Source organism: Mus caroli, unplaced genomic scaffold (assembly GCF_978045245.1).
Source record: "Mus caroli unplaced genomic scaffold, Mus_caroli_1 scaffold_10, whole genome shotgun sequence".
Classification (NCBI taxonomy): domain Eukaryota; kingdom Metazoa; phylum Chordata; class Mammalia; order Rodentia; family Muridae; genus Mus; species Mus caroli.
In genome coordinates this window covers 50,510,487-50,524,597 of record NW_028227265.1, presented here as the reverse complement: position 1 = coordinate 50,524,597, position 14,111 = coordinate 50,510,487, and the positions used below count along the sequence as shown (strand labels likewise).

At 47.1% G+C, this 14,111-nt stretch overlaps 1 protein-coding gene across 4 annotated transcripts in view; it reads left to right on the top strand.

Moving 5' to 3' along the window:
- Znf827 (zinc finger protein 827) overlaps window positions 1-14,111 on the top strand; it is a 164,478-nt gene that overhangs the window by 142,711 nt on the left and 7,656 nt on the right. For 2 of the 4 annotated variants that reach the window (XM_085843798.1, XM_085843799.1), the window contains exons 9-12: window positions 4,022-4,159; window positions 7,077-7,266; window positions 8,234-8,400; window positions 13,632-13,823. In XM_085843798.1, coding sequence (XP_085699924.1) covers window positions 4,022-4,159; window positions 7,077-7,266; window positions 8,234-8,400; window positions 13,632-13,823 — 687 coding nt within the window. The remainder of the gene's footprint in view (window positions 1-4,021; window positions 4,160-7,076; window positions 7,267-8,233; window positions 8,401-13,631; window positions 13,824-14,111) is intronic. The other 2 variants (XM_029480781.2, XM_085843800.1) reach the window with 1 other exon arrangement.

Genomic DNA, 14,111 nt, shown 5'->3' with positions numbered 1-14,111 from the left:
GTAGCAAACACCAGGGGGTGCGGGAATAAGAAGGAGATCAGAAGTTTTTACATAATGCCCATAACTTCAACTATCTGGAGACTTTGAAACTAATTGCGAAGCAGTTACTGGTATGTGTGCTTTTCCACTTGGGGTATATATTATGCTTCAGAAAAACTAAAGCAAATTCCTTACTAATCTTTAAAAAAAAATAGACTTGTAAGGTTTTTTTTTAAGCAGAACAAAAAATAATTAAGATGGGAATGTACTCATCCGCCTTCACACTTGCCACTGTGGAAAGTGAAGATAGGGTGGCCATGAGGGATGCTACAGACGGGCACTGGGCATGGGAGAGAGCTTCAGCTAAGAATGGCATGAGAAATTAAAGGAGGAGGAGGGGGAGTGGTGTGGGAGGAGGGAGAAGAAGAGGGGGAAGAGGGAGAGGAGGAGGAAGAGGAGAAGGAGGAGAGCCAGTGTCTTATTTTCTTCATCCAAAATGAAATCCAATGGCCGATGACTCCTGGAGTTCACTCGTCCACTGAGCATTGCCCACAGAGACCCTGATTTTTCCCATCATCCATTCCAACATCTTTGAAAGTTGGCTTGCATCTTCATACTTCATGTTCACAAAATATCTGCCACCACCAAGGTTGTCTCTGTTATCAAGGTATGAAGGAGAGAGAAGCCAACACTCAGGGGCATCTCTCTTTTCATCAGGAAAACAAAAGCCTTTCCATTGGCCAGCACTTTTAACTTAAGACCTATAGCAGATGCCTCCATAACAGGAGAGGGTGGGGCTGGGAAGGATGACTGTTGGTTAATATGGTGATCTGTGTCTGTCAGAGAGATCATCTCGACCAGAATCCACCTGAGATTTGGTGCTGTACGAGGCTATAAAATCTTTGGAGTCTGATTTAGGACTGCAAGCATTTCTCCTAGGAGAATCATACAAGCACTTCTCTTAAGTCGAGTTAAAACATTGTTCTAATTTGTTTTGTATTGCTGCTATAAACACCAGGACCAAAAACAACCTGGGGAGTTGGAGTGTTTATTTGGTTTATAGGTTACAATCTATCAAGGAGAGCAAAAGCAAGAAATTCCAGGAAGGAGCGTGAGGCAGAAGCCATTAGCCAAGCAGTGCTAACCGGCTTGCTCTCAGTGTTCAGCTAGGTTTCTTATGCAGCCCAAGACCATATGCCTAGGGAATGAGCCACATAGGGTGGGCTGGGCCCTCCTGTGTCAATTAGTAATCAAGAAAATGCCCCACAGACATGGCCACCAGCCAATCTGATGTAGCCAGCTCTTCCATTGAGCCCCCCGCCCTGCCCTTTCCTGGTGTGTCTAGTTGACAACCAAGATTAGCCTTCCAGGCACATACTTACTAGACGTATGCCTTTCTTTCACACTAGACTGCCAGTTGACCTTAATAGTTATGCTGTTAAGTTAATTGTGCTAATCGATACATTAATCCCCTTCTCACTGTAATCTCTAACTTCCTCACTGTGGGTGCTGTGTAAAAGCCAGGATAAACAGATACATGGACAGGAAAGATGAAGGGACTGGAAGGGTACTGGAAAGTTTTTCAACCATCTTAGTGAAAGCCAGTTGCTTGGTTAAGATAGTAAACAGGGTTCCAGAAAGGCCTTTAAAGTAAGATTGGCTGCTTCTGATGGCTATCCATGTGTTAACAGGTGGAGTGGGGAGGACACCAGAAATTGAGGTCTCTCGTGGAATTTGAGTGACAGTGATAGCAAGTCACATGGAAGAATGTGTGGCCTCTTGAGGGCTGCATTTCTGATTTGTGAACAGAAGCTCAGGACTTCCTGCCTTTTCCTTCCCCTTCTTCCCCTACCCCTCCCCCTTCCTCTTCACCTTGATACAGCTCAGCCTCGGCTGGAGGCGCTGCAGTGTCCTGCTCTGGCCTAAGGTTCCCAAGGCTTGTCATTGCCTCCCTCCCGTGAGGGAGAGGGAAACAAAGCTGTGCCATAGATGCAAACCCGAGGGCTCAGGAGCCGTGCCCAGGCAGGGCTTGGGTCTGGGCTCAGGGCCGCGCTACTGCATACTGGGTGTCTCCTGTGCCTGTGTGGTGCTTTCTCTGCACAGCTGGCCAGTCCTCAAAGCTGCCATGACCTTCTAAGGCGGTGGAAGAAGCTGAATTCTTTATGATGCTTCAGCCTCTCAAGTACATGACTAATACTCAAAAGAATTATTAAGAGACATCTTCATTTTTAATTGCACCTACGTGCTGGGTCTGTGACACAGTTAATTCATTTATTGTGACTGTATTAGAAGATTGTGCACCATCCTGACCTCTGTCTGTTATTACCATTCTCCTGAAAGCGCTGTGTGATTACACACTTGGAAAGAACTACTTGAAATACCATCTCTCGCCTCTGAGGGCTGAAATCCCCACACTCGGGCTTGAGGACAGTCACCCAAGAGTGGTCCCTGACCTGTTCCTCCCTCCTCACCTTCCCATCGTTCCTTCCCTGCAGTTCCACCCCTTGCTTTATAGACAGCCTGAGAAGAAACACAAACTTGTTTCTTCTCCCTGAGGCCTCAAGAGATACATTTTAACAAACACAGATCAATCGATCAGTGTGTTCATGGGCGTTGGGATTGCTGGCATCACCGCACAGCGACCGACCGTTACCTGTTTCCTCCCAGCTCCTCCCGGCTCCCCCTTCCAAGTACATTATTTGTTTCTTCTTTCCACAGATTACATTGCTAAGCAAATCTCCATTCAAGTGTGCGTAGATCCAGCTAACTTGTCCAAATATAGGTGGAAGCTCCTATCTGGAAAATGGCTTTAGCCTAATTGTGTGAAATCAAGCACTTTGTCCCGCAGGGGCCCTGCAACCTGCGCTCAGAGCACTTTCTTCTGCTTGGATCTTGTAAAGAGTTCCTGGTGATATTTAATTTTTTCCAAATGAAATTCCATTCTGTAATGTAGCACCATGTTTCAGGAAGAATGGCAGCAACTCAGTCAGGTCAAGGACAAATACTAACTGACTGTAGTGTCTTATTCTTCAGAGTGAGGCCCAAACAAGCTGTCCCTTTAAAGTGCTCATTTCCCTCTTCTGGGCTTCCCCTCTGTCACCTGTCTTCTTACATAGCTGCAGAAGAGATGTTTATCTAGCCCACTGTGGTTCCTTGAGAAGAGGCAAGGGTCAAAAAAATAAAAGGAAATTCTATAAACAATTAAGAGGAATGAAGGTGTTTTAAGCTACGAAGGGAGGTATTGAAGTATGCTTACTCCATCCAAGGATGCGAACGGATTGCTTGTGGAGTGCCCATTTTCCTGATGCCACAAGACATGTAGAACACACTCTGTAATATTGTGCAGGGAGCAGTGTGCAGTGGGCATCCCTGAGTCGGCTTTATACGCACTCCTGGTTAAACACTGTGTACAGCCCAGAATTCAGAAGCAATGTTTCCTTCATGAAGAGCAGTGGGATATTTTCTTTCCAGACACGGGACCATTGGTTTTTAGTGGAATCTGGGATTTCCAGTGTTTTGTTTACTGTTTGAAGCCGGCATCTACATTTCCAGAAAGTTAGCGTGCAGTTGTTACTCAGTCCCTCGAGTGTTTATTAAGCACCTTCTATATAGTGAGCAGAGTGCTGTCAAGCCTCTGTTTGTCTGTCTTTCTGTCTGTCTATCCATCCTTCTATCTATCTATCTATCTATCTATCTATCTATCTATCTATCTATCTACCTACCTATCTACCTACCTACCTACCTAACTAACCTATCTATGTGTGTGTATGCATGTACATGCACTCACTAGCCTTTAGCAATGAGAGGAACAGCCGAAGACCCAGTGGCTGCTGGGCTCGCTTTGCCTTGAGGTCCACCAGTGTTCCTCACCAGTGGAGATGATCCTGAGGACAGCCACTGGTTCTTGTTAGCAGTCTCTAGCCCCATTCTTGGGGGAAGTCAGGTGGGGAGAGATGCCTCTGATGAAATCTTCAGGGTTGACTAAATCCCATGAATTCCTGCTGCCCTATATTCCTCACAACGCCTTGTTCTCTTGGCCCAGAGACAGAGAAGATTGTCCTTGAGGCAGGAAACGGACTGCCATCCTGGAAATTCAATGACCAGCTCTTCCCTTGCGATGTGTGTGGGAAAGTGTTTGGACGACAGCAGACGTTGTCTCGGCACCTCTCATTGCACACAGGTATGTAGGGGTCGTAGCTCCCAGCCTTCCACGGGCCCTTCCAGAGCTCTCTACTAGCAAGAAGCTGGGTTTCTCTAAGAGAATCTTGAAGTGGTGGGAACTTAACTGATTCTGACCTTTACAGGCCTTGCTGCCTGGCACATGTAAATGAGACCCTGGAAAAGCTTTTCTATAGTGAAAAGCCTCATTGAATTCCCAGAGGAACTAATGAGAAGTGATCTGCACTTAAGTACCTCTAGGTTAACTCCGGAACTCTGTAAAGAAAGGATTCAGATCCTTTGAAAGGTTCGGAGCTACCCCACCTTCTTAGTATCAACTTCTTTTTTATTAAGGAAAGATTTTAATTTAGATTTCAGTGCGAATGCTAAGTGTGAGATAGGCTTATGTAAACAACAGCCAAGCTGCATGAAGATCTTAGGAGACACTCCTCTGATTTCCACTCACGCTGGTAGGAGCAGTGGGGTGGGGACCGATGCGCAGCAGATGGTCTGCTCCAAGGGGCAGAACCAGGAGGGGAGTGAAGTTAACAAGAAGCAAATAGAAAGTAAATAGTAACAACCAGCAGAAGTAAGCTAAGCCGGAAAAGGTCAGGGAAGCTGCGGGTGCAGGTGACAGCAGACACGGGTTGGAGTGTGGCTCAGAGGTAGAGCCCATGTGAAGCCAGGGTTCAGTCTCCAACACCAAAGAAAATACAGTCAACTGTTTTGAAAGTTTAACATTGAAAGTCAGACCTTAAAAAATATCCAGATTAAAATATATATATATCTCCAGATATACCAATATGATATAAGCCAGGTATACTGAAACATGCCTGTAATATCAGCATTTGGGAGAATGAGGCAGGAGGATTACTAATTTGAACACAGCATGGAGTGCAGAGGAACACCCTGGTCCAAAATAGGAAAAATATAACAAATCAAAGTTAAGGGGGGTTGTACAATTATGCAAAAAATAAAAGCACAGAGACAGAGTATTAATAGGACAAGATTAATTTTGACCTTTTATCTCTTTAAATCTTCTAAATTCAAATTTTCATCATATATTAGACAGATAACATGTTCTTAAGAAGTGGGGATTTTAAGGCCTCGTTCTTTAAGCATACTTAAATGCATTTCAAGTAACCAAGTAACGAGGATGAATAAAATTCCCGACTTATTAGGATCAATTAAAAAAGGAAGAAGAAGGAGAAGAAGAAAATACAAGTATCGGATCTCTAAAGGAATGAGAACATTTTATACCTACAACTAAGACAGCTACAGCACAAAAGGAGAAAAAAAAATGAGGGGGTCAGTAAAGAACACCTGAATCTAGACAGCCTCTCCCGTGCAGGATTAAGACCGGGAAGCTGATATGGTCCGAGCTGGGAAAGAAAGGCAGAGCTGATCTCAGTGACACTGGAGAACCACTGGAGGCAGGCACGGTGGCGCACGCCTTCAATCCCAGCTCATGGGAGGCAGGGGCAGCAGGATCCCTGGTGGGAGGACGTTCAGGGCTACATAGTGAGACCCTATTTTAGAAAGAGAGAGAGGGAATTGTTGGAGAAAAAGGACTCGTGACTTTTCTTTGGCACAGAAGTTAGCTGGTAGATAACCAAGCAAAATTACCAAAATAACACTGGGACAAGAACTTGAAAAAATTCACTACAAAGGAGAACTTGGAAAACCGATGGAGGAAGTATTGTTAATAAAGATATTGGGCACATTCTCCCAGATATGTCCATACCTTCTGAGAAGAGGAAATCCCAGGGCTATTGGAGCTTCACAGGTAACAGAAGGAGGGGCCGCTCCCCATTTGTGGAGGTGGAACCTTGGTGCGGAGACCCACCCAGATCCTTATCTCTCACTGCAGAGGCAGGAATCCTAAAACATATTCCCCACACTTCAGGCCCAGCCTTGAACCTGCAGCTATCAGGTGGTTAGGGGCGTGCCATAAAATAACCTGGTCTCCCGTGTTGTGATGGAAACCCCTAGCCCTGGTGAAGAAAGTGAGACATTATCTTCAGGCCAAGCCCAGAAATCAGGAGAGGCGAGGCTGGGCTTGTTGCCTCTGCTGCCTTCATCTAAGGGAAACAGGCCTGCTCCTTAGCAGTCGTCTGTCTGATTAGTCAAATGAATTCAGAACGCCACTCTGAAGTGCTCCTAAAGCCTTAGTCAGCTTTATGAGCCTACTCCCATTACAAATTAATTGAGATTTGTAAAGTTTATTTATGTAAAATGAAAATTTCCAATTAAATGATTTTATACAAGTCATTTTCCCCCTTTAATTTCATTAGCTTTCCTTCCTTGGCCAGCCCAGGCGTGGAGCTGAGGGAAAATGATGGAGCCTCTTTGGCTTCAGGTTTCTCAGGGTTTTCTTCCTTAGCTCTCTCCAGCTCAGCGCCTACCCTAGAATGACACACAGGTCACAGTCATGCGCACACACGTGCACCAAATACATCTTGTCAGGAAGATCGATGCTGGTTGACACATGTGCACACTCACACGGCAAGTACACCTGTCCTGAAGGAGGCACGTCCATGTGCGCACTCACACCGAGTCCTTTTAGACCCGTGGACCACACCTTGTCATGATGAGGGATGAAGGGTGAGGCATCCAAGAAGACAAACAAATCTGAGAACTCCAAGGAAACCACTCAAAGAGCTGCCCTCTGCCCACCCCTCCCCCCCTTCGACATTGCTTTGAGCTTTCATATCCTACCACGCTTCAGCCTTGGTCTTATCCTTGCTGCCTAGAGAGGGCTTTTTTTTTTTTTTTAAATGTCTGTGAGTTGAGTACTGATACAGGAGCAAACTGCTAGGAATATGCTTAGGTACAATTTCAAGGCATGACCTTTGCCCCCACATAAAGGGAGACTTGGACCGACCTTCATTGGTTCCTTTAAGTGAGCTCTTGAATTTTTTTTTCTTTTTTGAGAGCAGTTTTGGTTTCTCCCCCAGAGGAAAGAAAATACAAATGCCACTTGTGCCCCTATGCTGCTAAGTGCCGTGCGAACCTGAACCAGCACCTGACCGTGCACTCTGTGAAGCTCGTGAGTACTGACACCGAGGACATAGTCAGTGCTGTCACTTCTGAAGGCAGTGATGGGAAGAAACACCCTTATTACTACAGGTGGGTCAAGCTTGCAGCAGCCTACCCAAGTTTCTCAGACCCCTTGCCTTGATGCCCTCCGCCCTCGCCCCCGCTCGCCCGAGTTCTGGACACAGAGCTCTTCCCTCAGCCATGTGCTAACTTCATTTTTATGTGCTCTTTGCTTACACTAAGCCCTGAATTGGCACAGATGCCTGCCTAGCTCAGGCAGCCCTTACAGAGTTAACTGAAAGAGAAATGGTTGGGAGGTGTTGTGCAGGGCAGGCTCCAGAAAGAGCACAGGGCTCTGTGGCTGGTTGGCTGTTAAGGTGCTCAGTTCTGTGGCTGAGTACCTTGTGGTTTAAGAAAGATGATCTGAGATCAGTTGCTCAGAAGGCCCTGCGTGCTGTCCCTTGGTTGCCCATTAGGACACACTACATCTTGCTCTGTAGTCAGTCTCTATGAAATTCTGTCAAACATGCTGGAGTGATGTTGGTGGCAAGTTGCCCTTGCAAGGCATCTAGGTGTCTGAGTGGCTTCTCCTAGGAGGTGTCACAGCTGGGCCTGCCTCTTGCTCAGAATGCCACACAACAGTCTGGGTGCTCTCCTCGTGGTACCCAAGGGCCCCAGGACCTGGGGGAGTCTGAGGTGGGCAGCATCATCTGATCTGTCGGTGAACAACCACTTGGCAACACTGCCCTGAACCTCAGTGCCCAAAGAATCTGTTAGGTCGTGTGCAGCATCTGGAATCTGTAGTTTTTAATTAACTTTATGATTATTTAGCATCATTACAGCATGTATGAGATTGTTATATTATGCTGGCATCTAATCTGTTTGGCACCGTGACCACTCTGGAGGCATCCCAGCAGGCAGGAGAGTTTCCTGATGCCGTATCTTTTGATAGAGAGAATACACAGGAAACCAGTGTTATCCCGCCCACTGTGTACCTGAGCGCACACATCTACAGGCTGGTCTCACTCTCCCCTCCCCCTCTTCTTCCCTGCTTTAGTTGCCACGTGTGTGGATTTGAGACGGAGCTCAATGTTCAGTTCGTAAGCCACATGTCTCTCCATGTGGACAAGGAACAGTGGATGTTTTCCATCTGCTGCACGGCCTGCGACTTTGTCACCATGGAGGAAGCAGAGATAAAGACTCATATTGGCACCAAGCACACAGGTAAACCACCCCTGTCCATTTCCACCCCCTGCACCCCACAGAGGCAAGCACTGAGGCGTGATCTCATGACTGCACAGACCTGGAATTTGCTGCAGACACGGAGCTGCATGCCCATTCCTCACCTGTTCCTGGTTGTCACGCCGCACGTGATAGTCACTGGGCTCTTCTGCCCCAGGCTGGTGCCTTGCCTGCTCACCTCAGCCAGCAGTAAGCCTCTAATGTGAATTTTGCTAATATCACAATGTAGAGAGAAGCTGAGGAGTGGCGGGTTCCACACAGGTCACTGAGTGGGTGTGGATTCAGACACTCAGCCCAGAGCAGGCTTTGTGCCACCTCCTGCTGTCTGTCTCCTTGTTGTTCTGGCAGACCTGCAGGACACTTGGTATGGCCTTGGACCTTTCTGTCTGCTGTCCCAGGGCACTGTCCCCCTAATCTGTAGGTTCTTGGGTGCTCCGAAATGACACACATGGTATGTCTGTTCAGACTACCCCTGTTCTTCTGAAACCAACCTAGCGAGGCTTGGCAAGTGCTTGCCTTTCATTTAAGGCCTCTTGCCGCTCTGGTCAACGTCTTCCATTTAATGATGCTAACACTCTGACTTCTCCGTGTAATTATACCAACCCTCAGAATGGATGGTAGGAATGACAGCAGCACAGAGTCCTTAAGCCAGACTGACAGGGACTGCTCTTCCACCCCCAATTTGTGGTGCTTACAAACTAAAAGCCGATGTTGCTTACTGCCAATCCTGGGTGTGGGGTCAGCCCATCGATCGCATTGCTGGCTCTGAAAGGACCCAGGAAGGGGACTTGCTGACAGTCATGCTGATAATGTATATGGCCAAGAAGGATCCCGCTTCTCTGACCACTTTGGCTCACTGGTGCCAACAGCAATAAAAGTTCGTTTTTGTCAGTAAGTTGAGCAGCTCTGACTTGGAGGTCCACAGAGAGTCATTATGTGGAGTGAGAAGGTGCCATTTTTACAGTCGGTTGTCTGACTATAACCACATTAGCACTGTGGGAAGTAGGTAAGCTGGGAGGCCCACATGGAAGACAAATTAAATTCGGCATTTCTGGGATGGCTAATGGAGGGAAAGGCCAGCCTCTCTGGTTCCCACTTGGCTTTGCAATTCTTTCTTTTGTCCTGTCTGTTAAACACTGACTCGTGAAACCTTCTTCACCCCAGTGTTTCCCTGAACGTCTCTCCACCACTCACCTCAGGAAGACATTAGCTTGGCATCAACTGTCCTCGATGGAAACTTCACGCTCACAGTTAAGCAAGGCAAAACACACACCCTCAGTACCACAGGATGCACAGGGTAGACCATGTTCCCTCTGAGCTGCCAGAGCTTCCAGACTAGCTGGGAGGACAGAAGCCACGAGGGAAACACATTAAAGAAGTTTCTTGTCTAATATATTAGAAGTCTCTCGGGCAGTGGCTGCTATCAGAAAGAGATAACATTTATACGTCTAGATGCTGCAAGCCAGAGTTTCCATACAACCAGATGGTAAATGATTCAGGCCTTCCCGTTTCTGTCCCTTTTATTATATTTAATGAATTCTTAGAGATGCAGTGGATTTGATCATATCGCACACACACACCCCAAACCCTTCCAGATCTACCTTCCCCCTTCCCTACCTGCCTACCTTTGTGTCCTTATTTTGACACAGCTCAGGAAAATCCTAGACTCTAATACACAGGTGAATAGTCATGTTTCAGTAAAATGATCTACAAGAGCAGGATGCTAGTGTGAGTCCATGGGCTATCATTTGCTGACCCCTGTGGCCCCAAGAGTTTCCCGTTTACTACTGCTCTTAGAGGTTTGGCCACAGTTCTACTAACCTAGATCTGTGCATTAGCAAGTTCAATTGCTAGGAAGGTATTTAAGCCAACATTCATACTACATGACCTACAGTCCAGTATCTTTCCTCACGACTATACTACTCCCCAGCAGAAGCCCACAGTGACACACTCCCACCTTCCCCTAATGGCCTCTCTGGTGGTTTTGGACTTCTCCTCTCAGATGGGCTCTAAGCCTGTTAGTTGGCGGTAAGCACCAATACTTTGATTATCCTACAGAGATGCTAAAATAAGAAGACACGACTTTCCCTGCTCACTCACTGCCTCCAGCACCTCCCGAAACCCCACTTCCGGCCGGCGTCAGCTGCTCTTTTCCTGTTTCCAGACTTTTTGTCTTAGGTTCAAGTCTGCAGGCGATGGTTTCCGCCATTGTTTTCAACGTCAGCTTTGCTTGTTTGTCCTTCATTTTTATGATATCTTTTCAGCAGGCCTGAAATCTGACAGTCTTTCATTCCTCTGAAGATGTTGCTCCGTGTCCTTCTGACGGATTGTTCCTGTGGGAAGCTATAGCTCTTTGCTTATGGTTGTTCCTGGGAATTTTCTCTTTCTTCCTTTTTCCTTTTCTTCTTTCTTCTATTTTACTTCATTTTAGACAGTAAATAACTATGGAGGTCAAACTGACCTCAGTCTCTCTGTCCTCCTCACTCAGCCTTGAGTTCTGGGATACAACCATGACTCACACTAGGCTCTGGGTTTGGGGGGTTTTGTTGTGGTTTTTTTTTTCTTTCTTTTCCTGTTTTAAGCAATATAATGATCTCCCTGTGTCTCTTGAGAGAGAGAGATCTTCTTTTTCAGACAGGGTCTCACTGTCTAGTCCAAACAGATACTGAGCTAGCTCACAGTCCTGCCTCAGTTTCTGAGTGATGGGGTGATGGCTATGCATTCTTCGCTCTTCATGGTTTTTTGTGCTTGGAGTTCATTGAGCATCTTAGATTCTGGGCCTTATGGTGTTCCACAAATAAGAAACATCTTGATTATCTCAAAAAAACTGTCAGCCAGGTGGTCGTGTAGCACTAGGGAGGCAGAGGCAGGTGGGTCTCTGTGAGTTCAAGGACAGCTTGGTCTACAGAGTGAGTTTCAGGACAGCCAGGGCTACACTGGGAAACTGTGTCTTGAAAAACCAAAGGAAAAAAATTGTCATTAGTTGACATGGTGGCACATGCCTTTAATCTTAGGAATATGGATGCAGAAGCAGGCGGAGTTCTGTTAAAGGCAAGCCTGAGGTACATAGTGAGTTCCAGGATAGCCAGGGTTACAAAGACCCTGTCTCAAAGAAACAAGCAAAGGAAAAGTTCTGCCTTGGCCAACTAATCAGAGCCTCAAGTCGGTCTCATCTAAAGTTGCCTGGAGCACCTCACTGGAGCACCTCACTGGCGCAGTCCCAGCTTACTGGGGCTCTTTTCATCTGGGAGGGTTCTCTGTTCTGCTCCACTGCAGACCTTTTCTGTAGCCTTTACCTGAGGTTACTCATTGTCTTACTTACGGTTTCTATTGCTGCAACAAAAACACCACAACCAAAAAGCAAGTTGGGGAAGGAGGAGTTTGTTTGGCTCACACTTCCAGATCATTGTTCCTCCTCATCAAGGGAAGTCAGGACAGGAAGTCAAGCAGGCCAGGAACCTGGAGGCAGGACCCGAGGCAGTAAAGCAGGGCACTGCTTAGGCTTGTTCCCTGCGGCTTGCCCATTCTGCTTTCTTATGGAACCGAGGACTACCAGCCCTGGAATGGCCCCACCCACAGTGGGCTGGACCCTCACCCCGCAATCACTAATTAAGAAAATACTCTACAAGGCTTGCCTGCAGCCTGGCCTTAATTAAGGTTCCCTCCTGTCAGATGACTATACTTTGTGTCAAGTTGATATGAAACTATCCAACACTTTGTGCTGTGCAATCCTCTAGTGAGGACCACACAGCGTGTGTCTTCATCTGTGGAAATGTCATTTGGATCCCTCTCCATATCTTCCATGTGTTTACCTAACTTTTGGGACATCCGAAATATAATTAAAATGTTCTCTGCTACAAACTATAAAACTCTGCCTGTTCTTGCTTGCCTTTGATTGGTTGGTTCTCCTTCCGGTTTTGAGCTGGTTTTTCTTGTTTCTTTGCATATCTGATAATCTTTGTGTTTTTATCATGCTGGCGGTTCAGTTATGTATCTGTTGTTCCTCTTAGGATTGTTGACCTTTATTTAGCACATAGGACTTGGAAGCCCTGATATTTTGGCATCTTTCCTCTATGACTTGATAGGCAGTTGTGGATCACTAGGTATTTATCTATTGGGGACTAGTTGTTCCTCCCTTTTCAAAGTCTTTTCTCAGCATCCTCCCTAATGCCCACGGATGATGCATTGTTCTGATCTTGCTGCTGGGAACAGCACTGACACCCACGGAGTGCCAGCCCTATGCAGCCATCCATGTTCTTAGGTGGCCTTTCCCACTCCAGTCATGGTAGCTGCTCACACCCTACTCTGACCGGTGTCTCCTGACCTCTGCAGGTCTCTGGGTATTGTTCTCTGTGCACCTGCTCTTTGTTGACACTGTGTTCTGCTGTGTCTGTCCATTGTGACCTCCCCAGACCCTTGGCTGCATCTCTTCCTGAGGAAAGTCCATTGGGCTCCTCTCGTGTCCCTCTTTCTGTCCTGCAACCTAGGGCAAGGAACTAAGTCATTGTAGGGCTTGCCTCCTCTGTCCTGTCCCACAGAGACCAGGTTTTTCACTGCCTCACGTCCAGTGTTGTGAAAGTTGTTGTTTGATACATTCTGGTTTGTAGCTGTTTCAGTAGCAACCTGAGATCTAATCCCTGAAGCTCAGGCATTAGCAGATGCAAACATCTCATGACATTAGGTTTGAATAACTTGTTAATTTCTTTATGCCTTGCACTGAGGCAGAGTCCAGTGTCTGCTGAGGAGTGTGAACATACTGAGACTTGGTTCAGAAGTCACATCAGATCTGGGCCAAGTTTGGCCCTCTGCAAAGTAGGAACGACAATAGAGAGGTGTGAAATGTGTGTGTTGTACACACACTGTGGATTGAACCCAGACCTCATGTATGCTAAATTCACTCTGGAATACTGACCTACATCCTCAGACCTAAGAAATCTGGGAGAACAAACTATGAGACAAGCATCTAAAGTGTTAACAGATCCTGGGCGGAGCTCAGGGACATGTGCTATCCACCTTAACAAACGCCCACAGTCTGGGCTCAACACACTACACATGCCCTTGCCAGGGCTGCACTAGAACCAGGCTCCCAGCCAGTGGTGCCCTGGGGGGACAGGAAGTACAGAGCCCCCAGGTACAGTTGACCCTCCCTCACCTGCCATCGTCTTAAGGGCTTCTCTCCCAAATAACACACCTGCCTTGTTTTCGTTTCCCAGGGGATGATAGGAAGACCCCCAGTGAATCTAACAGCCCCTCCTCGTCCTCCCTGTCAACTCTGAGTGATTCAGCCAATGGCAAGGATGACTCAGACAGCTCCCAGAAAAACAAGGGCGGGAACAACTTGCTGGTCATCTCTGTGGTGCCTGGGAGCCAGCCCTCACTGAACAACGAGGAAAAGCCAGAGAAAGGTGAGAAGGGTAGACGTGGCCTGCTCACCCTGACCACTCTTGTGACCTAGTCTGGAAAGTGACCATTCTCAAGGAAAGCAAACTGCAGTGTGGTACTTGCTACCGGAAAGGAGTCCTTGATTTGTGCTCAAATACGGGGTGGAGACAGGAGGGGGACATGGACTCTGAAGCTGAATGCTGAGCCTTTTTAATATGGTGACTTAGGGATGGTGCCTAGACAGAGGTATGTGTTACAAGACGCAGGGTTGGAAGGAAGGGGAGTCCACCCCCACCCCCACCCCATGCCTG